This window comes from Bos grunniens, chromosome 3 (genome assembly GCF_055505025.1).
Source record: "Bos grunniens cultivar Pamir isolate PY7600 chromosome 3, Bosgru_T2T1.0, whole genome shotgun sequence".
NCBI classification, from domain to species: Eukaryota; Metazoa; Chordata; class Mammalia; order Artiodactyla; family Bovidae; genus Bos; species Bos grunniens.
Window position 1 is genome coordinate 21,618,872 of NC_141167.1, and position 23,132 is coordinate 21,642,003.

General features: G+C 43.2%; 2 protein-coding genes across 5 annotated transcripts in view; both read left to right on the forward strand.

The window, feature by feature from the left end:
- The window catches only part of LOC147375258 (sperm head and tail associated protein-like), a 2,944-nt gene extending 1,565 nt beyond the window's left edge, over positions 1 to 1,379 (forward strand). The window contains exon 2 of the mRNA XM_086386488.1: positions 882 to 1,379. Coding sequence (XP_086242614.1) covers positions 882 to 1,228 — 347 coding nt within the window. The 3' untranslated portion in view covers positions 1,229 to 1,379. The remainder of the gene's footprint in view (positions 1 to 881) is intronic.
- The window catches only part of NSUN4 (NOP2/Sun RNA methyltransferase 4), a 23,406-nt gene extending 1,945 nt beyond the window's left edge, over positions 1 to 21,461 (forward strand). The window contains exons 2-6 of one of the 4 annotated variants that reach the window (XM_086386591.1): positions 2,049 to 2,392; positions 7,004 to 7,158; positions 10,872 to 11,032; positions 18,333 to 18,457; positions 19,040 to 21,461. In XM_086386591.1, coding sequence (XP_086242717.1) covers positions 2,049 to 2,392; positions 7,004 to 7,158; positions 10,872 to 11,032; positions 18,333 to 18,457; positions 19,040 to 19,316 — 1,062 coding nt within the window. In that variant the 3' untranslated portion in view covers positions 19,317 to 21,461. Of the gene's footprint in view, positions 1 to 2,048; positions 2,393 to 7,003; positions 7,159 to 10,871; positions 11,033 to 11,172; positions 11,342 to 18,332; positions 18,458 to 19,039 lie in introns of those variants that run through there. The other 3 variants (XR_015158450.1, XM_086386610.1, XM_086386602.1) reach the window with 3 other exon arrangements.
- Positions 21,462 to 23,132: the final 1,671 nt, after the last annotated feature.

The following is a 23,132-nucleotide window of genomic DNA, read 5'->3' on the forward strand; positions in this document are numbered from 1 at the left end:
GCAAAGTCTCCCAAATCCTCAGAGGTAAAACAACCACATTCTCCCCACAGATGTCACTCCCTGGTCACCGAGCACACTCCTGACCAGCCCAGCGCCCCCAAGCCCAGCTCCTCTCCTCCACCTCCCTCCCGCCCTTCTGGCGTCTCTGGTCCTTCTTGTATGGTGACAACCATCACAACTTGCTCAAATTCCTGCCCCAAAGAACTTCCCCAAGGGACTACTGCACCTGCTGTGGTTCCTAGAACCCTCAAAACAGTTATCCCTGCTTCCCTTCCCCTTCGCCTTCCTTGTGATCCTATCTTACCCAGTAGTTATGCTCAGACCAGCCCCCGAGGACCCCCCTGTAGTACCCATGTATATTCCATGGTTCCCCCCACCCTCGATCCTGGCCTACTCTCTGGTCCCCTCAATCAATGCACAGGTCCCCTTCAGTGTCATAACCAGCCTGTGGTGCCCCCTGGTGGCACTTACGGCACTCCCCGGGGCCCACTCCAACCTCATCGCCAGCCTGTGGTGCCTCCTTGTTCTACCCACATCTATTCTTTTATCCCTTTGAGAACACCCTTTGACCCCCAAAATTTACCCATTGCCCCCAGAGCCCGGGGTCACCTTGATGCTATGCCATGTGGCCTCCACGTCTACTCCATGGCTTCTCGAGACTCCCACAAGGAGTCCTCCCAGATTCCCTACAGCTGTCCTGTGCCTTCAACCAAGAGTTCCAGCTGCAGCACTAGTGCCAGCTGTAGTTCACTTTTGGTTATTAGTGAATGCCAAAGTAGTGACAGCAAGAACATCCACCAAAGCGCAAGTGGGAGCCAGAGTGAGAGTGCCCATTGCCCTAGCACAACTTGGACTCAAAGAAAGACTTTCCATCTTAGCAGAAGTCGGAGTGGGAGCAATAGTACCCAAGAAAGCACAAATAAAAACCGGAGAGAGAGTCCTCTACGTTTTGAAGATCAGTGCCAGAGTGAAAGTACCAGACCTAGCAAAAGTCAGGGCCCAATCAAGAGTGCCCTTCGTAACAGAAGTCGGAGCCCAAGCAAGAGTCCTCACCGTAGCAGAAGGCAGGGCCAGAGCAGGAGCCGGAGCAAGACTCGTCCCCACTGTGGCAAAAGTCCGGGGCGGAGCAAGAGTCCCCACCGTAGCAGAGGTCAGGGTCGCAGCAAGAGCCCCCGCCGTAACAAGAAATGAGGGCAGAGAAGGAGTTCCAAGCAACCCAAAAATCTAAGCCAACACAAAACTCATAGACGGTAACAGGGCTCCCGGCCATAGTAAGTATATTCCAGCTGTGGCATCCAGGGCCAACTTGTGGACTCCTCAGCTGAGATCTTTTTCCTCTTTCGACCTATTTCTGTACTCTTCAAGCCTGACTCACGCCCCTCTCTGCGGCCCCCGTAGCAGTCGTTCTGTAAGTCCCCACTTTGATTCACACTTCAAGGTTTCTGTGAGCTCTTCTCATCCCACCTTCCTGGAATCTGGGAACTTTCCCCAGATGACCCTCAGCCCTGTGATACTGAACATTGTGGTGTCAGTCACTGCATGACCTTTAGGTAAGTTACCCTCACCTCTCCACCAAATGTAGAAGGTTGATATTTTTTGTATCCCACTGCACTGTCTCTTGTGGTGCTCATCTAATCTAGGAGATGTGAAAGTGCTTTAGAAAATGGAAGGACTGTTCAGAAAGAAAAAAAATGTCTCCCATCTTTAAATCTGTTCTTTGCCCAGGGCCTCTATAGTTGCTACCAACCTTCTATAGACTCTACTCAAGAGTCCTCTCCTAGGTCTCAAGGAATGCCCTCATTTTTGGTGAACCCCACATGCTATTGTGAGAGCTAAAGTTTACTTTCACAACATGGAGTTAGAAAGGCCGGTTTCCCACTACTTTTCTCATACGCTTTTGCTCTGGCAGGCAGAGGCACGATGCAAAGGCAGGAGTGGGCACTTAGCTGGACCCATGTTTGCCCCAGCACTCTAAGGTGGTGGTGGGCTCAGGCAGTAATGGGATAGTGAGGCCTAGAAGACTTACAGGCCTGTTCTCTTTCTTCCAGGCTTCCACAGAGCCCAAATTTCCTGCTACTCGACTGGCTCTGCAGAATTTTGACATGACCTACAGTGTGCAATTTGGAGATCTCTGGCCATCAATCCGGGTCAGTCTCCTCTCAGAGCAGAAGTATGGTGCACTGGTGAATAACTTCGCTGCTGGGGATCGTGTGAGTGCTGAGCTGGAGCAGCTGAAGGCCAGGGACTTTGTGAATGAAGCTGTCTTCCACAGGGAACCAGAGCCTGAGAATAGCCAAACTGCTGCTCCATCCCCTGCGTCCTGGGCTTGCAGTCCAAATCTTCGTTGTTTTACTTTCACCAGAGGGGATGTCAGCCGTTTCCCTCCTGCCAGGTAGGATCTGGATCGAGGCTGGGGCTGTGCTGAGTGTCTGCCAGAAGTATACAGGAAGAGATGCAGCTCTTGTCCTGTTTAATAGGAATCCTAATATTGCTAATATTTACTAAGTGCTTATACATGTTGGGCCTTACCTCCTTTTGTTCTGTCAGCAGTCCTCTGAGGTGGGTAATATTACTGTTTTTCTTTCATCTTTGAGGAAACTGAGGTGCAGAGAAGTTAAGGTTCTTACTTCTGTAGGTCCTTTAGGTAGTAAGTGGTATAGCTAGTATTTAGACCAAGGCAGTCTGACCCCTGCACTTTGAGGGGTCAAAGTACCTTCACTTTGAGCCTGGTCTGTGCTACTGCCTAAGAAAGGAAAAAAACTTACACTTCTTATATGAGCACTTACTGCACCCTCTCTAGTTAAAATGTGTTATTTACAATTGCTTTCTTATTTTGCCCCCATCAGAGAGAGTAGGACAGGTAACCTCATGATACCAAAGAAGTGGGCCTTGTCTAGGAAATAGGGCTTGCTTAGGAACACAAAGTTAGTCCTAGACTGGGGAAAAGAAAGGAGACCTTCCAGACATCTTATCCAATGCTCAGATGTATATGAATTTGAATGAAAAAAGATTCTGTAATAAAATGCTAAATTGTGTTTTAGAAATTGAGAAAAGGAGAGCTCAGTGGTAGTTGTAGGATGTGGGAGTTGATATTTGAAGGAGTGTTTCTTTCATTCAGCAAATATTGTCTACCAAATGCCAGGCACGCTAAATTGCACAAGTCACCATGGAACTTGCAGTGTAGTGAGGGAGATAACTGTTGACTATTTATGGTTGTGATAAGTGCTACAGAAGAAAAGTACAAGATGCCATGAAGTCTTTTTTTTTTCCCATGAAGTCTTATAGTTAGAAGATCTAGTGCTGAGGAAGTGAAATTTAAGCTAAGACCTGAAAATGAATAGGAATTAATAGGTGGCATGGGGTTGGGGATGGGAGTGTGAGGCTACAGAAGAAGTCTGTGCTCTGCTTAGTCGTTCAGTCATGTCCGGCTCTTTGCGACCCCATTGACTGTAGGTTGCCAGGTTCCTCTATCCATGGGGAGTCTCCAAGCAAGAATACTGGAGTGGGATCTTGCCAACCCAGGGATCAAAGCCAGGTCTCCCACCTTGCAGGCAGGTTCTTTACCATCTGAACCAAATAAGGAAGGTTTTACAGGCTATATGGGATTATGGACTTTTTCTCTAAAAGGAAGAGAGAGGCATGAAAGGGTTTTTTGTTTGTTTGTTTTGTTGTTGTTTTTATTTGGCATCTGGGATCTTAGTTCCTTGACCAGAGATTGAACTCGTGCCCCCTGCAGTGGAAGTACAGAGTCTTAACCACTGGCCACCAGGGAAGTCCCAGCCATAAAGGTTTTAAGCTGGAGAATGATGTAATCAGCTTTGAATTTTAAAAATATCATTCTGGCTGCTGTGTGGAAAATAGGTTGGAGAGAGGCAAGGCAGAAATGGGATTGTAAATTAGGAGTCTTTGCAGTAGTCTTAGCGGCTGGTTTGAAGGAAGGCTGTATGCTTAAGAGAAGTAAGAGATGAGGCTGGAAAAGTACATGGGAAGCCATGTATGGGAATCTTGAATTCCAGGAGCTTGCAGGCTGGGGAAAGGGGAGTTTCTTGGTGGTTGCTTATAAATGACTGGTTGCTTATAAATGGTTGCTTATAAATGACCCAGCTACCAGAGCTGGGTAGCTTTATACCATGTGCCTTTTATTATTTATTGCTGTAAATGGCCAATATGTGTTCTAGAGAACCACTGAAGAGGGGTTCAGAGCAGAGGAAAGGAATAACATAGAGTGATTATAAGCATGGGCTTTGGAGTTAAGAAAACCTAGGTTTGAATCCTGTCTTCACCACTTACTGATATTAGATATACAGGGCTTCGCTGTTGGTCCAATTGTTAAGGCTCCAAGCTTGCATTGCAGGGGCCACCATGTTGATCCTTGGATCCCTGGTTGGAGAAGTTTCTCATGCCACGAAGTGCAACCAAAAAAAAAAAATAAGACATGTGGCATTGGATACCTGAGCCTTGGTTTCCTTATCAGGAAGATAACTTGGAAAGTAATGATAGTAATAGCTGACAAGTATAGCTCACTATGTGCCAGATACTGTAATAAGCATTTGACTTCTGTTAATTATTTCATCCTCACACTAATCCTATCTGGTACATACTCATTACAGATGAGGAAACTGAGGTACAGAGAAGTTGACTGATTTGTTGAAGGTCACACAACTGATGAGCAGGTGGGCTGCATTTGAGATCCAGGTAGTCTGGCTCTAGAATCTGAGTTCTCCTGCCTCATAGGGTTGTGGTAAGAATTAAATCAAATGATGTGTATTAAAAACCAAGTATAGTCCCTGCAATATAACACTTATACATAGTATCTCTTACTATTGATGTTATTGCCATCAAAGTTGTGTTTCAGGAAATTGTTTTAGTCACAGTGAGGAGGGCATAGATTGGAGCAGGGTTAGAGGCCGATTTGAAGGCCCTGGCTTTAGGCAGATCCATGGAGTAAGACCATGTTGTTTTCTAAGTTGCCTGAGGACACTCTGAGAACAGGGGGAAAGCAGATCTCTGTATTTGAATTTTTTCCTTCTTGTCTTGATGGATTCCCTGTAAATCAAGGGGATCTTAACTTCTGGGAAGTTCAAAAATGTATTCATGGAGTCCAGGAACCTCCTGAAATTGAAAAGTTGTTTTGCTTTTCTTTTTAAAATTTTAATTGCAGGATAATCGCTTTACGATGTTGTGTTGGTTGCTGTCATACAACAATGTGAATCAGCCATAAGTATACTGTGCCTTTTTTTTGAAAACAGATATTGTAGCTTTTAACCGATTCTTAAAACTATGAACCACCCCCCCCCCCAAAAAAAAAGGTTGAGTAATGCTTCTTAAAGAAAGGAATTAAAATAAATTAATAAAAGGAAGGAACTTGATAAGAATGGGTTTTGTGAGCCAGTACAGCTATGATAGCAATTCTATATTTTTCTCTGATTTCTTGTCTTTCTCCTTTGTGAGGTACAAGACACACAGTTTCACAGACAATTCAAGTGTGAAAGGATTGTAGCTCTTGTAGCTGATCCTTAGTGGTACTGTCTCGTGTCTTGTCACATCTTTCTCCCAGAGCTTTCCTGTCAGGGCAGCAAGGACCAAGTTTTCTGTCTCCTTGAGACTGTCCCCAAAGGCTGTCCATGCTGAACTGTGTCTCAGGCTGAATGACTGCACCGCAGTTGCCCTTATGACAACTGTGGGTGAGGAGTCCTTCTGTGACTATCATGTTGTTGTCATCCCCTCTACCCTAATGATTGCTGCCTCTATCTGTGTGTCATTAGCTCTCACTTGGACTCTCCTAACAGCCTTCTCACTGGTGTCTCTGTTTCTAATTTGTTCTTTCTAGCCTACCTAGCTTTCTAAAACTCTCACTAGCCGATCGTGTGATTTTCTTTAAAAAACTTTGGTAACTGCCTACAGGTTATAGTCCAAACTTAATATCTGTTACAACCTTGGCCTCTATTTGCTTTCCAACTTCAGTCTCATGTACCTTGTATTTCTCAGTTCAGTTCAGTCGCTCAGTCGTGTCCAACTCTTTGCGACCCCGTGAACCGCAGCACGCCAGGCCTCCCTGTCCATCACCAACTCCCGGAGTTTACCCAAATTCATGTCCATTGAGTTGGTGATGCCATCTAACCATCTCGTCCTCTTCTCCTCCTGCCCTCAATCTTTCCCAGCATCAGGGTCTTTTCCAGTGAGTCAGCTCTTCGCATCAGGTGGCCAAAGTATTGGAGTTTCAGCTTCAACCCCAGTCCTTCCAATGAACACCCAGGACTGATCTCCTTTAGGATGGACTGGTTGGATCTCCTTGCAGTCCAAGGGACTCTCAAGAGTCTTCTCCAACACCACAGTTCAAAAGCATCAGTTCTTCAGCACTCAGCTTTCTTCACAGTCCAACTCTCACATCCATACATGACCACAGGAAAAACCATAGCCTTGACTAGACAGACCTTTGTTGGCAGAGTAATGCCTCTGCTTTTGAATATGCTATCTAGGTTGGTCATAACTTTCCTTCCAAGGAGTAAGCGTCTTTTAATTTCATGGCTGCAGTCATCATCTGCAGTGATTTTGGAGCCCCCAAAAATAAAGTCTGACACTGTTTCCCCAACTATTAGGGGCTGCTATTTTCAGATAGAGTGGTTAGGGCATACCAGTGCTTTTTTGGTGAGGTAACTTTCGCGGAGGACCTGAAAGAAGTGAGGAAGCAAATGAGGTATGTTTGGAGGAAATATGCTGCGTGCAGAAAGCAGAACAACTACAAAACAGGAGTATGCGTAGCTTAATTAAGGAATAGCAAGATGAGTAGTGTGGCTGGAATTGGGTGAGTTGATTTCTGTTTTAAAAGGCTGGCTGCTATGTAGATGAATGAGTGAGTGAGTACACAACTGAGGGTGGGTTGGAGAAATGAGTTTTTGCTGCATAGAGCTCAGTAATCCCTGAGGGTATGGACTTGAGACCTTGACTTCCAGTGGGTCTCCTGACTTGGCCTTTCACTCTAAGGTGGTCTCTTCTCTTCTAGGCTTGGCAGCCTGGGTCTCATGGACTACTACCTGATGGATGCTGCATCCTTGCTGCCTGTCCTAGCCCTTGGCCTGCAGCCTGGTGACACCGTGCTTGACCTGTGTGCAGCCCCTGGGGGGAAGACACTAGCATTGCTTCAGACTGGCTGTTGCCGTAAGTTAGAGGGCTGTGTCTTGAGCAGGGAGGGCTCCCCTCCCCTCCCTCCCCCAGTCAGGGGCTCATTGAATATGATGAGCTCTCTGGTCCAGGTCAGAGGTAGGGGAGTACTTGCTAAGCTGGTTTGTTTTTTCTGTTTGCAGTGACTTCCTCTCTTTCTCTGTCAGGTGGCCAAGGAAGACTGCCAAGCAGAGCAAGGTCTTTGAAAGCAGATTAAAGCAAAGCCCTGATTAATCTACCACATGACACTTTTCACCCCTCTGCATCTTTTCCCTTTGTCTATAAGTTCCATTTTCTTAGCCTGACAACTAAAATGATAAGATCTGGCCACAGCAGTCCTTTAGAGCTTTAATATGTCATTATTCCCCAGGCTTTATGTGCTTCAGCCATATCCTGCTACTCTTTGTTGCCTGAATAAGGCTCTACCTTTGCTCATGTTACAGATTCTCTCTGGAATAGCCCCATCCTATCACCCTCTTAACTCTCAAGCCTCAGCTCAAGTGTGCCACCTCCAGGAAGTCTTCTCTCATGATCTCTGCTGGCCAGCTGCGAAGTGTGTCCTCTGTCTCCTGCGCTCTCACACTCTGGGCATCACCCTTGAAACAGTACATTAGCCTTGCATCAGAGGATAATGGGTATACATGTTCTTTCTCCCCAAGATAAGGAGTTCCTTGAGGACAGGTCTAAGACTTACTCAGTAGTATAGCTCAGCCTGGGCCTTGTTCATTGTAAATGTTCATTTCAGCCATCCATTTGCTGACATCCTGCCTTAATATAAACAGTATTTTTATCTTGAGAAAGATTCACAAGGAGGCTGTGATTTTTATTTATTCATTCATTCATTTCTTGGCTGTGCTGGGTCTTTGTTGCTGTGCATGGACTTTTTCCAGTTGTGGCAGTTGGGGTCTACTGTCTAGCTGCTGTGCTCAAGATTTTCGTTGCCGTGACTTTTCTGGTCACAGAGCATAGGCTCTTGGGTTCATGGGCTCAGTAGTTATGGTACACGGGCATAGTTGCCCCGTGGCATTGGAATCTTCACCCCATGACCCCTGCGTTGGCAGGCACATTCTTAACCACTGGACCACCAGGGAAGCCAGAAGGGAGGGGATGGCTGTGACACTGATCCTGGAGCTCAGCCAGGCTTCTCTTGCCATAGCCTTTTTTATTGGGCCTGGACCCTTCTTTTCCAGTTCTTATCAGCCAACTTGCACAGTTTGAATTAGCTTCCAGCCTCAAGGTAGGCCCTACAGGTGATTCAGAGAGGTACTACATTTGATTTCCACATTCTGGAAGTCCAGAGGGAATGAAGAAATGTTGATATGGCTTAATGGGTCCAATCACCCTAGGCTGGGCTATGCTGATCTGACTGACTGCTGTGAAAATTCATCAGAAGGGGGAATGGATAAGGTGGAGTTTCTTGGATGAGGAGGAACTAGAACTCAGAAGAGGAAGAAGGGCCAAAGAAGTAATTTAGAGTTGTTTTTCTAAAGGAGTTAGAGATAGGCCCAGAACTGGAACCCAGATTTTCTCTTCTCAATTGATATCCTGCTGCAAATTCTTCTTGAGCAGAGAATCCAATTTTGACTTCTTTGAGTGCCCTCAAAAATTAGGACATATTTCTTTGTGGGGAGACTAAAGTGGTTCACTCACTAGATAAAAGTATGTACTCTCTAGTTCTTTACCACAGTACCCACTGCTCTCTTTCATTCCTTGACTCCGAGGCCAGGTATCAATTGCCATTTATTATTAAGCTCACAGTAATATTTTTCTTAGAGCCAAGAGTGAAGTGAAATATTTCTCAAACTCGTGTCTATCACAAAAGGGAAAGTGAAAGGTAGATGGTGAATCATTCAGGTTTAGGCTTGGTTGTATACAATAGAAAACTCAACTAACTGACTTAAAGAAGAAATGTTTATTCTTCTCTTACGTATGAGAGCTGGAATATAGGCAGTCCAGGACTGGCATGGAGGCTCCACAGTTATCAGGGTTTCTTCTTTCTTTTTGCAACCTATTTTATTGCTGTCTTCCATCCTCAGGATTGCCTCATGCCTCCAACATGACTGCTTGACTACTGGAATTCCAATCATTACATTCAAATTCCAGGCAGGAAGAAAAGTCTGGACAAAAGGGGCACATCTCCTGATTGTGTCAGCTTCTTTTTATTTATTTATTTTTAATTTTTTAAATTTAATTTTGACTGTACTGGGTCTTTGTTGCTTGGTGGGTTTTCTCTCATTGCCGCAAGCAGGGGGCTACTCCCTAGTTGTGGTGCACGGGCTTCTTACTGCAGTGGCTTCTCTCGTTGAGCACAGGCTCTGGGGCGTATGAGCTTCGGTAATTGTGGCACATGGGCTTAGTTGCCCCTTGGCATGTGGAATCCTCTCAGATGAGGGATCAAACCCGTGTCCCCTGCATTGGCGGGTAGAATCCTAACTACTGGATCACCAGGAAAGTCCCTGTATCAGCTTGTGTTTTTTATATATAATTTTTATTTATTTTTGGCTGTGCTGGGTCTTTGTTGCTGCGTGGGCTTTTCTCTAATTGCAACGAGCGGGGGCTACTGTCCAGTTGTGGTACGTGGGCTTCTCATTGCGGTGGCTTCTCCTGTTGCACAGCACGGGCTCTAGGGCACACAAGCGTCAGTAGGTGCAACCTGTGGTATTAGTAGTTGCGGCTTCTGGACTCTAGAGCATAGGTTCAGTAGTTGTGGAGCTGGGGCTTAGCTTCTCCATGGCATGTGGGATCTTCCTGGACCAGGGATTAAACCCATGTCTCCTGCATGGCAGGTGGATTCTTTACCACTGAGCCACAAGGGAAGCCCTGTATCAGCTTCTTTTAAACATCTTACCAGAAGTCCCACACAGTAATTCTGCCTACAACTCACTGACCAGAACTTAGTCTTATAGTTTTACTTAGTTGTAAAAGGAGGCTGGGAAATGTAGTCTTTTGGGGGATATTGCTCCCCTCTCTCTCAAATAAAATTGGAGTTCTGAAACTAAGGAATTGTTGTTTAGTTGCTCAGTCATGTCTGACTCTTTTTTTCCTCATGGACTATAGCCCTTCAGGCTCCTCTGTCCATGGAATTTTCGAGGCCAGAATACTGAAGTAGGTTGCCATTTTTTTCTCCAAGGGATCTTCCTGACCCAAGGATTGAACCCATGTCTCTACGTGTCCTGGATTGCAGGTGGATTCTTTACAGCTGAGCCGCTGGGGAAGCCCATACTAAGGAATAAGAGTAGAATTTAAATTGGGGGTAAATAATATGTAGTATCTACCAAAGATGAAGAGAAATGTATATTTCAAGAAAGGTGAGAGAGCATATTTTTTAAAGAAATAAATGTTTTAGCCTAGTCTACTTTGTTTATTTATATAACCTTTCTGGACTAAGTTGGTGTTTGCCTTTGCAGCCCCCACTCCAGAGTGTCTAGTACTGTGCTTTGCATATAATAAATGTTTCTCCTCCACTTGCCCCTGCCTTGGGGGTCTGCGTTGATTGGCTGTGCCTGAGAATTTGTCTGACTCTCCATCGGCACCGTTGCTGGTGGGATGCTTTGTTGTGCAATGGCCTCTGAAGTTTCTTTATACCTGCAGGCATAAGATGTTCCTACTACCCAGAATGTTTATAGATGCAGTGCAATTCCTGTTAAGAGTCCAAGGGCGTTTTTTTACAGAGGTAGAAAAAAACAATCCTAAAATTTATACTCCCACAGGCAATCTCGCTGCCAATGATCTCTCCACGTCACGAACGAGCAGGCTACAGAGGGTCCTTCACAGCTATGTGCCTCAAGATGTCAGGGATAAGAATCGAGTTCGAGTCACATCATGGGATGGCAGGAAATGGGGAGAATTGGAGGGGGACACCTATGACCGGGTGAGTGATTCCTGACCTGGGACATCCAGCTAGCCAAACCTGGCATTCCCTCCTGGTGCTAGGCCCTGATTGGGTAGGATCTAGCCATATGTATTGGAAGATGTAGGGCTGATTGTGGACCTGGCCAACTCTCTCCTTAGGTGATGTGATGAAAACAGCCATCTGCAGAACTGTCAGTTCAGCTTAGATGACTGCCTGCTATCTTGATTAGAGGGAACAAAAAGAGTTTGAACCTGTCTGGCTGGAAAAAAATTAATTAGGCTTATTTTATTTCACTACTCACTTGGCTGCACAGTAACCCTCATTAAAGTAAGTATGATTAAGCTCATTTTATTTAGTTTTGAATATTTATACAGTACATGATGTAAAATGCAGAAGGCTCAATATGGTATCTGGAGAAAACTGTGTTTTCTTCTTAATCCTGTCTCACAGCTGTCTATTTCCTCTCCCTACATATTGTCTGTATTTTCTTCTGTATCCCCTTAAAATATTTTCTTTGTGTATATACAAATATAAATGTGTATATAAAAAATAATAGGAATGGTAGTGTATTATGCTTACTATTCTGAACTTTGTATTTTTTTTTTAGTTAATAATATGCCCTGAAGTCAAACTTTTGGTTTTGTTTTTGGAGTATGATTGCTGGATAACAGTTTATATGTACTTAGGATATTGACAGAGGTTACTGAATCACTCCCTGTGAAGGCTAAATCAGTTTCACTTCTACTGGTAATGAATAAGGGCACTATTTCCTCATATCCTGCCACCCTTGGAGTTATCCAACTTTTTGGTTTTTGCGGAAAGTCATTTTACATCTTTAAGTTATTTATATTTTCTTTTATTTATTATTTTTTAAATTCTTATTTTTATTAGAGTATAGTTGCTTTACAGTGTTGTGTTAGCTTCTGCTTTATAGCATGGTGAATCAATTATAGCATGGTGAATCAGTTATATGTATCCCCTCTTTTTTTAGATTTCCTTCCCATTTAGGTCACCACATACCATTAAGTAGAGTTTCATGTGCTCTACAGCAGGTTCTTATTAGTTATGTGTTTTATACATAGTAGTATATATATGTCAATCCCAGTCTCCCAGTTTATCCCACCCCCTCTTCCCTCCTGGGCCTCCCTGATAGTCAGTTGGTAAAGAATCTGCCTGCAATGCAGGAGACCCCAGTTCGAATCCTGAGTCGGGAAGATCCACTGGAGAAAGGATAGGCTACCCACTTCAGTATTCTTGGGCATCCCTTGTGGCTCAGCTGGTAAAGAGTCTGCCTGCAATGCGGGAGACCTCAGTTCTTTTCTTGGGTTGGGAAGATCTCCTGGAGAAGGGAAAGGCTACCCACTCCAGTATTCTAGCCTAGAGAATTCCATGGACTGTATATGGGGTTGCAAAGAGTCAGACATGACTGAGCAACTTTCCCTTTCCCTTTCCCTTCCCTCCTTGGTATCCGTAAGTTTATTCTCTGCACCTGTGTCTCTCTGCTTTGCAGGTAAGTTCATCCATATAATTTTTCTAGATTCCACATGTAAGTGACATTTTATTTGTTTTTCTCTTTCTGACTTACTACACTCTATATGACAGTCTCTAGGTCTATCCTTGCCTCTGCAAATGGCACAGTTTTGTTCCTTTTTATGGCTGAATGATGTTCCATTGTATGAATATATATATGGGAAGATTCCCCTGGAGAAGGGCATGGCAACCCACTCTAGTTTTCTTGTAGGCTTCCCAGGTGGCTCAGTAGTAAAGAATCTGCCTGCCACTGCAGGAGAGGAGGGTTTGATCCCTGGGTAGGGAAGATCCCCTGGAGAAGGAAATGGCAACCCACTCCAGTAGTGTTGTCTGGGAAATCCCATGGACAGAGGAGCCTGGCAGGCCATAGTCCATGGGGTTGCAAGAGAATCTGACATGACTTAGCAATTAAACAACAATAACAGTATATATGTACAACATCTTTATTCCTTCGTTGATAGACATTTAGGTTGCTTCAGTGTCTTGCCTATTGTAAATAGTGCTAAATGAATATTGGGATGCATGTGTCTTTTGAATTATGGTTTTCTCTGGTTATATGCCCAGGAATGGGATTGCTGGGTCATATGGTAGTTCTGCTTCCCAGGTGGCTCAGTGGTAAATAATCTGCCTGCCAGTGTCGGAGATACAGGAGAGGTGGGTTCAATCCCTGGGTCGGGAAGTTCCCCTGGAGAAGGAAATGGCAACCCACTCCAGTATTCTTGCCTGGAAAATCTCATGGATAGTGGAGCCTGGCAGGCTACAATCCATGGGGTCACAAAGAGTCGGATGCGACTGAGTACACATACACACACACAGAGTAGTTCTGTTTTTAGTTTTTTGATGAACCTCCATACTATCCTCCATAGTGGCTGCACCAATTTACATTCCCACTAACAGTGGAGGAGAGTTCCCTGTATTTTCTAATCGGCACATTCTAAAATTATTTATTTAAAATATATACTTCTAAAAATATAAAATATATGTATACAGCTATTGCCTCTGTGTTGTCATCTGACGCATTTTTCCCTTCTGTTCAGTTCTTATCATCTTGCCTCAGCCACTCTAAGACATGGAAAGAAAGACCAAGGCTTATAGAATCTTGGATAGCTTGAGAGACCTGCTTCCCATCTGTGTAGGAATCCCCTATTCAACCTTTTTGGCATACAGGCAGCAGAGTAGAGGGAGCATGACCTCTGCTGTCGACCTAACTTGTTTTTGTATCACAGAGGTGCCACTTATTGACTTTGAGACAGCTGCTTGATCTCCGTGAACTTCAGCCTCTTTGTTTGTAAAATAGAAAATGATTATTATGAGGATTAATAATGAGCATATCCAGGGAAAGTGCTCAGTACATCAACTGGCTATGAAGATTAAACAGGTAGTAGCCATCATCATTATTCAGCTTGTGTTTGCATACTTTTGGTGACAGGGGCTCACTCAGGTTTTGTGTTGAACACCTCTGCTATTAGAAAAATTCTTTCTCTTACTGAATTAAAATCTCTAGATTTTATGGTATATGGCTGAGTTCAAGGATTCTAGAGTCAGACTGCTTGGTTTGGAATCCTGGCTCCATCACTTACCAGCCAGAGAAGTTAACCTTTCAGTTTAAACTTCAGTTTCTTCCTCTGTAAAGTAAGGATAATATTAATGCCTATCCCATAGGTGGAGATTAAATAGAATGCATGTAGAATGCTCCTGGCATATAGAAAGCATTTAATAATATTGTCATCATCACAGTCCCTTTTATTTTTATTTCCATTCATTAATTCTAGCTATGCCTTCTGTAACAATGCGCTGCCTCCCATTTCATGTGAAATGGAACATTTCAGACAAACATTTCAGATGTTTGTCTGAAGCATTTCAGATGTTTGAAAACAGCTTTAATGTCCTGAAGATGTCTTTGTTAATTTATTCATTGAACAAATAGTTGTGTACCACATACTGTGTTAGGCAAGTGTTAAGCACTTCAGATTCAAAGAAGAATACTATCTCAGGACTCCATACACTCTTGGTAATTTCGTTTCTACCCCAGCTCTACCTGGCCATCAGCTGGAGTGCCAGAGCTCCTTATTTTCATGGCAAGATAGACCTACCTGTCTTCCCACTTAACAGCTTCCCTTTTATATATGCCGCATTTATACCTTTTCCAATCTCTTTATATTTAGCCTTATTAAATAACTACCCTTTAGATATGTCTCTCATATACTCCCTAGAATTGGGTTTTGCTTTTTGAACCAATCTGAAAATTTTTCTCTTTTAAAACAATTAATGTCCCTGATATATTTGGTTTTGGCTCTGTCAAAGTATTTACTGAGTTTGTTTTACTTACTGTTTCTTTCACTGTGTAATCTCTTAAATTTTTTTTTTTATTTAGGAAGGTTTATATTTTAATTCTACATTCAGTTCAGTTCAGTTCAGTTCAGTTGCTCAGTCGTGTCCGACTCTTTGTGACCCCATGAATCGCAGCACGCCAGGCTTCCCTGTCCATCACCAACTCCTGGAGTTCACTCAGACTCACATCCATTGAGTCAGTGATGCCATCCAGCCATCTCATCCTCTGTCGTCCCCTTCTCCTCCTGCCCCCAATCCCTCCCAGCATCAGAGTCTTTTCCAATGAGTCAGCTCTTCGCATGAGGTGGCCAAAGTACTGGAGTTTCAGCTTTAGCATCATTCCTTCCAAAGAAATCCCAGGGCTGATCTCCTTCAGAAGGGACTGGTTGGATCTCCTTGCAGTCCAAGGGACTCTCAAGAGTCTTCTCCAACAGCACACTTCAAAAACATCGATTCATCGGTGCTCAGTCTTCTTCACAGTCCAACTCTCACATCCATACATGACCACAGGAAAAACCATAGCCTTGACTAGACAGACCTTTGTTGGCAAAGTAATGTCTCTGCTTTTGAATATGCTATCTAGGTTGGTCATAACTTTCCTTCCAAGGAGTAAGCGTCTTTTAATTTCATGGCTGCAGTCACCATCTGCAGTGATTTTGGAGCCCAAAAAATTAAGTCTGACACTGTTTCTACTGTTTCCCCATCTATTTCCCATGAAGTGATAGGACCGGATGCCATGATCTTCGTTTTCTGAATGTTGAGCTTTAAGCCAACTTTTTTACTCTCCACTTTCACTTTCATCAAGAGGCTTTTTAGTTCCTTTTCACTTTCTGCCATAAGGGTGGTGTCATCTGCATATCTGAGGTTATTGATATTTCTCCCGGCAATCTTGATTCCAGCTTGTGCTTCATCCAGTCCAGCGTTTCTCATGATGTACGCTGCATATAAGTTAAATTAGCAGGGTGACAATATACAGCCTTGACGTACTCCTTTTCCTATTTGGAACCAGTCTGTTGTTCCCTGTCCAGTTCTAACTGTTGCTTCCTGACCTGCATACAGATTTCTCAAGAGGCAGGTCAGGTGGTCTGGTATTCCCATCTCTTTCAGAATTTCCCACAGTTTATTATGATCCACACAGTCTTTTTAATCCTGCCAACGGGCATGTGAAAAAATGCTCAACATTGCTAATTTTTAGAAAATGCAAATCAAAAATACAGTGTGACTTCACACTGGTCAGAATGGCCATTATCAAAAAGTCTACAAATAATTGAGACTTTCCTGGTGGTCCAGTGGTTAAGACTCCATGCTGCCAATGCACGGAGTGCAGATTTGATCCCTGATCAGGGAACTAAGATCCCACATGCTGTGTGGCATGGCCAAAAAGATTAAAAAAAAAAATTGTCTACAAATAATAAATGCTGGAGAGGTTGTGGAGAAGAGAACCTTCTTACATGGTTGGTGGGAATATAAATTGGTGCAGCCATTATAGAAAACAGTATGGAGGTTCCTTAAAAAACTAAAAGTAGAGTTGCCATGGGATCCAGCTATCCCACTCCTGGACATATGTCCAGACAAAACTATAATTAGCAGCATTATTTACAAGAGCCAAGACTTGGAAGCAACCTAAATGTCCATTGACAGATGAGTGGATAAAGATGATGTGATACATATATTAAATGGAATATGCCTCAGCCATAAAAAAGAATGAAATAGTGCCATTTGCAGCAACATGGATGAATCTAGAGATTATCATACTAAGTGAAGTAACTCAGACAGAGAAAGACAAATCACTTATAAGTAGAATCTTAAAAAAAAGATACAAATGAGCTTATTTACAAGATGGAAACAGATTCACAGGAATAGAAAACAAAGTTATGGTTACCAAAGGAGAAAGAGGGATGGGATAAGTTAGGGGTTTTGGATTAGTGGATGCAAACTACTGTATGTGGAATAGATAAACAGGGTCCTGGGAGTTCCCTGGTGGCCTAACGGTTAGAATTCCGGGCTTTCACTGCTGTGGCCTGGGTTGAATCCCTGGTCAGGGAACTGAGTGCCCACAAGCCACACAGCACAGCCAAAAGAAAAAAGGAACAAGGTCCTACTGCATAGCACAGGGAACTATATTCAATATCTTATAATAGAAAAGAATCTGAAAAATAATATATATGTGTTTGTTTGGTTTTTTTACTGAATCTCTTTGCTGTATACCAGAAACTAACACAACGTCATAGGTCAACTATACTTCAAATTGGAAAAAAAAAAAAAAGAAGCCATCAGCTTCAGCTCTGGAATGCCTCCTTGGATTTGTACTCCTGGTTTTTCTTTGGCTTCTACGGATTTCTCTAATTTTCTTTGAGCTATGCATTTAAAAATATTGACTTTTTAAAATTATTTTATCTATCCTTTTTAGGTATTTTGTATTACAAGGGTTTCAGGAAACAGAGGGTATTGTCATGTGGTTTCTAAACATCCCAGTGACCCTTCTCTGAGCTTTCCTATCCCTTCTCTGAGCATTCTTATTTAATTAACGTCTCTTTTTCTGAACGCTAGTCCCATCACATTTCTTGAGATATGACCTGACCAGAGTACAAGGTAATCATTTATCTTACTCTGTGTGTGCTATATCAATTCATGTAGCCAAAGAATGCATCAGAATATTGAACTCTGGGTCATTACTAATTTACATGGAATTTCTGCTTAACTGAAAATTTACAGATCTTTTCCATAGATGATTTTTACTTTTTTGAAATGTAAATATAGGACTAGTTTTTGGGGGGAGGTCAGGGGCTCTTTTTGTTTTGTTTTGCTGCCCATCAGAGTAGGCTTTTAATAAATAAATGCATGACTTTGTTTATTTTTGGCTGTGCTGTGTGACTTGTGGGGTCTTGGTTCCCTGACTGGGGATCAAACCCAGGCCCTGAGCAGAGAAAGTGGGGAGTCCTAACCACTGGACCGCTGGAGAATTCCCCAATAAGTGAATGACTTTGCATCTCTCACTTTAAAACTTTTCCATGTTGAATATGACATTGTTTTAGAATAAGATAATTTTGAATCCTGATCCTGTTACTCAGTGTATTAGGTACCCTTTGGGCATTATATCATCTGTAAGTTGGATGTTTTTATTCAAATAGCTAGGGACAGAGTTAAGGACAGAGCTCTGAAACATGGAAGACTTCTTTTTAGGTTGATATCAATTATTTAATTACAATTATTTATATGTTGGTTTTGGTTTTTTGACCAGCCATAAGTATACCTAGATGTACTATTTCCCCACTCTTTATTTCAGAGTTGTCCACCAGGTTAAAGTGAGAAGCTTTGTCAGATACTCTGCAGTTGGGGGATGGGCCAGGGGAGCACTCTGCTGAATCCTCCAGGTCAAGGGACTAAACTAGCCCTGACCTAAGGAAGAGGAGCCTGTAAGGAGCTCTAATTGTCGCCCTTTTACACTCCTGGGCAGGTGCTAGTGGATGTGCCCTGTACCACAGACCGCCACTCCCTTCATGAGGAGGAAAACAGCATCTTCCAGCGTTCGAGGAAGAAGGAGCGGCAGATGTTGCCTGTGTTGCAGGTGCAGCTTCTTGCGTGAGTAACAGATTTACAAAAACCCGGAGCTTTGGGAAAGAGTGATCTGGGAGTCTGGGGTGCTGGAAGCTGTTGCCAAGACCATCACCCATAGAAGGGTTTTCTGTTTGGGAATCTGCCTGAAGGAGACAAACATCACAGGATGGTCTTCCTCTGGGACATAAAAACCCTATGTGGTAGAAATACATAGCAGGATGGACTGCACAGATTGACTTTTACCTCCAGGCTAACCCCTAACCCCATGTCAATGATTAACACAATTTTGAAATATGTACTGAGGTCAAGGCTCTGTACAGCTGGGATAAGAACTTGGTTCATAGCCAGTATCAGAGTTTGGTCTATAACTGGAGTCAAAGATCAGGTGACTGTTTGAAGACAGCTTTTGGAGGAGAGCCCATGGAGTAAGGTTAGGTTACTCTCTGCTTTGAGAACAGCTTTTCAGATAATGTCATTGTGGAAGGCACACAGAGGCTAACACAGTCACCCATCCCACAGCTGGCTCCCCATCCTTCCATCTTCCGTTGCCCTTCTGCTTCTGGAAAGCTCATTAGTCACTGCCACTCTCTCTCTCTTTTTTTACAGGGCTGGACTCCTTGCCACCAAACCAGGAGGCCACATTGTCTATTCTACCTGCTCACTTTCACATTTACAGAATGAGTATGTGGTGCAAGGCGCCATCGAGCTCCTGGACAATCAATACAGCATCAAGGTTCAGGTGGAAGACTTGACTCACTTCCGAAAGCTTTTCATGAACACGTTTTCTTTCTTCCCATCCTGCCAGGTTGGGGAGCTGGTAATCCCAAACCTCATGGCCAATTTTGGGCCTATGTACTTTTGCAAAATGTGTAGAATGACTTAGCATCGCCCTGTTCCTGAAGTCCTGGTGTAGGAAGACTGGGTGTACTCTTGTGGAGACCAGTGGTAAATCTCCATCCCATTCAAGTCTTTCTATAGATGGTTTTCAGCAGTAGGAAGTAGGAGTTTTTCTGTCCTGCTGTCCAATTGTGGAGCATCAGCAGGTTTCTAACTCATTTATTACAACCCACTTCCAATCCCTACGCCCCATCTTTGAGCCTGTACTAAAGGTTCCTGCCCCATTAGGGGTTTAGGAGGAGGAACCAGTATGTTGTAAACTTGGGAAGAAGCATTTAGCCAATAAAATTGTTGAAGCTCCATCGAGCTGGGGCTAAAGTTGGGGGAGTCTCATGTCAGTCCAAGTTTTGTTAGTACCTCTTGTACCAGGTGCTGCTACTGAGCACTAGCTCTCAGGTACCCAGAGTCCAGGACCTCAGCCTGGTTATAGGCCTCTGGTTACAGAACCCCTCTCACACTTGAGATGAGTTTTGCATGATAAGTCTTGAGCAGTTGAAGTACCTACACAAGCCTGCCAAGTTTCTCCATATGGCCCATGATCTGATTTCAGGAACAAGTAACTGAAAATGTTAAGCCAGTGCATTATAATCTGCTTACTTAACATCAAGAAGGCTCTCCAGAGCCGAATAATTCAGGCATCCTCCTACTATCAACAGCACTGTTGCCCAAATCTGGCTGGGAAGCTGCTTCTGCCTCAGGCTGTGATACTCTCTTGTGTGTTTCTTTCCTTGTTCACTCCTCTAGTAAGTATTCCTTGAGCTCCTGTATGACAGGTGGCCAGGGAACTGCTGGGGATGTATGCTTGGGACTGTGGGAGAAAATGAGGCCCCTTCATTCTTCAGAATGGCAGCTCTCTGAGCACCTAGGGATTGCCTAATGTCTTATTTTGTTATCTTCAGGTTTTTTTTGCTGTTGTTGTTCCTGGTCCACGACTGAGCTCTGGTGCTAGTTCTCTGGCTAACCCCAAATCCCTCAGAGCTATTCTCCCAGCATCACAGGCTCTCACCTCACACAGTGTGTGTTTGGAGCAATATTACATCATGTAATGCCTGACTGTTAGTTGTGTTGTTTTTGTAACTTTAGCAAAAGAAGGCAGTTCTTTAAAGGTAGGGATATTAAAAATTGCTTATGGTCACTTGCAGATACTACTTTTTTTATTAAATTTTTTTTCTGAAAAACTGATTCTTGCATGGAAGAGGATTCTTCCTACTTTCCTTAACCCTTCTCTTCCTCTTTCTGTCTCTCCTTTTGTTCTTTAAGCCTTTCCTGCTAATCCTTGTTTGGGTATTAGAGGTGTCAGCTGAGAAGGATTTTAGATGAGGTTAAGCCTTCTCCCTTCTTGGAATTTGCATCGTAACCGAGGGCCCTGAAAGATCTTTCAGACTCCGAATCAAGTAAAGCTAGGAAGATGGAGCTCCAGGAAGTAGGACTCTAATTAGCTTCCATGTGTGCTGTTTGGTTCCTGCCTGCTGTTTACTCAACATTCAGTACTTGCTGAGGCTTGGAGGCCTTAGGTGCCTGGGTTTCTTCCCTTGGCCTCCTGGGTAGCCAGTCTGGTGCTAATTAAATGCTAAGCAGTGATAATTCAAGGGGATAGCATCTCCTGCACTTGGGGTCGAAGTCTATTTGGGGACAGAGAGACGCAGATAAGAAAAGCAGAGATCTGCTTTGGAAAATAGTTTATCTCCTATAATTGAATGTTTACCTACAACTCACTTATTCCAATATTAGGGATAAATCCAAGAGAAACTCTTAAATGTACATCAGGAGATACATACAAGAATGTTTTCATAGCAGCCCTGGTTACAAAAGCAAACCCAAATACCATGAGCAAGAGAGTGGACAAATAAACTGGAATGTTCACACAGTGGAATATTATACTGGTTTCGAAACAAGTGAACTACAGTGACACATAACAATATGAATGATTCTTAGCAATAAAATATTAAATGTTTAGTCCCAAAGATTAAATGTAGCATGATACTTAAAAAAAAATTTCTTTTTTGTTATTATTTACACAGAGTATAATTTATCAGTACTAAATGTACCATTTAAATGTGTTTGATAATTCCTTATAATAGTATAACCATCATCACCATAAAAATATAGAAAACAATTCCATCTCCTAAAATGTTTTCTTGTGCTCCTTTGCACTTAATTCCTTTCCCTAATCCCTGGTTCCAGGTAATCACTGATCTGCTTTTTGTCACTGTAGTTTTGCCTATTTTAGAATTTCACATTATGGAAAAGAGTTGATTTACAGCTGGATTGGAAAAGCTCTGTCTATCTATCTGGATGTCTGGTTTTTCACTGTTGGCCCAGATAAAGGCATTGGTATTTCTGTTGTGCTATTTAAATCTGAACTTCCCCTGGTGACTCCTAGGGTTATTTTATTTACTGACTGTTTACAACTGGTATAACTGGTTATATACATGTGACTTGACTACATGACTGGAACTTGACTACAAAACCCTGCTAAGAACTGATTTGAGCTCTCTCACAGCCGAGATTCTTCACATAGATCATGGTGATTCAATCCAAATACAGAGTACTTTGCTTCACAGCCTTGCTAATACTTGGTATTTTAAGTTTTAAATGTCACATACTATCCCAATGCAATATGACTTTGCCATTTCCTTCCCTAAGACACAGTCTGTTTCCTCACCCCTTTAATCTGGGCTAACTGTATGATTTGCTTGGACCAGTTAAGCTTGGTGGAATGAATGCTGTGTAAGTTCTAAGTTTAGGCCTCACGAGACCTTGCAGCTTTCACTGTTACCTTGGCTCTTTTTTACTGCTATGTGAAGAAGCCCAGGCCAGCGGCAGGTGACACGTGATGGACACTAAGCTAAGACCTTCTAACCTCAGCTAAGTGGTTAAATAACCCAAACCGCATGAGTGAACCCAGTCAAGACCAATATAACTTGCTGATGCTTAGAATCATTAGCAAACAAAATGGTTGTTTGTAAACCACTGAGTTTGGGGATGATTTGTTACACAGCAGCAAAGATTGACACGTGGAAAACCCAGATCTGTCGTTTACTTACCTGCTTCTAATTCTTTGTTCTTTCTGCATTGCCTGCAGGGGCAAGTTCAAACTCTGCCCTGGCCCCTGGTTGTTGATGGTGTTTCACCTCCCTATCCCCCAGTGCACCCTTCTCTCACTAGTCATTTGTGTATCCCAAGTGTAACCTATCCCCTATGACCTCTGTGTCATGATACATTGTCTTTTCTGTCTAAATGCCCTTTTCTCTGTTCTTGCTAGCCCAGATTTCCATCTCCTCCAGGAAGCCTTCTCTGATTCCTTTAAAGAAGACTAAGTTGTTCTTTTTCTGTGCTTCCCCTGCCCTTTGTATATGTTATGAATATAACGCTTCCCTTGTGTGGTTTCTCTCCTCACCACAACCCTGAACTGAGAGTTATTCAGGGCAGGAAGCGCGTATTCATTTTTGTATCTCTAATTGCCCAACACCAATATGTTTGGTACATATAAGGTATAAGTACAGACTATCATGTGGTAGACCTAATCCTAGATACTAGAGAGAGGGGTGAACAGAACAGACAAGTCGTTTTTCTCAAGGGATGTACAACCTAGTGGGCAAGATGGAAAAGAAATTGCAAGTGAATTACAAGTAAATTACAAGGGAGCAAAGTATTGAGAGAAGTGTAGAGTGCTTATTACCTGGGAGACCTAATGTAGTGTGGTGGAGTGCGTGCGTGCTCAGTCGTATCCAACTCTGTGACCCCGTGGATTGTAGCCCACCAGGCTTCTCTGTCCATAGAATTTTCCAGGCAAGAATAC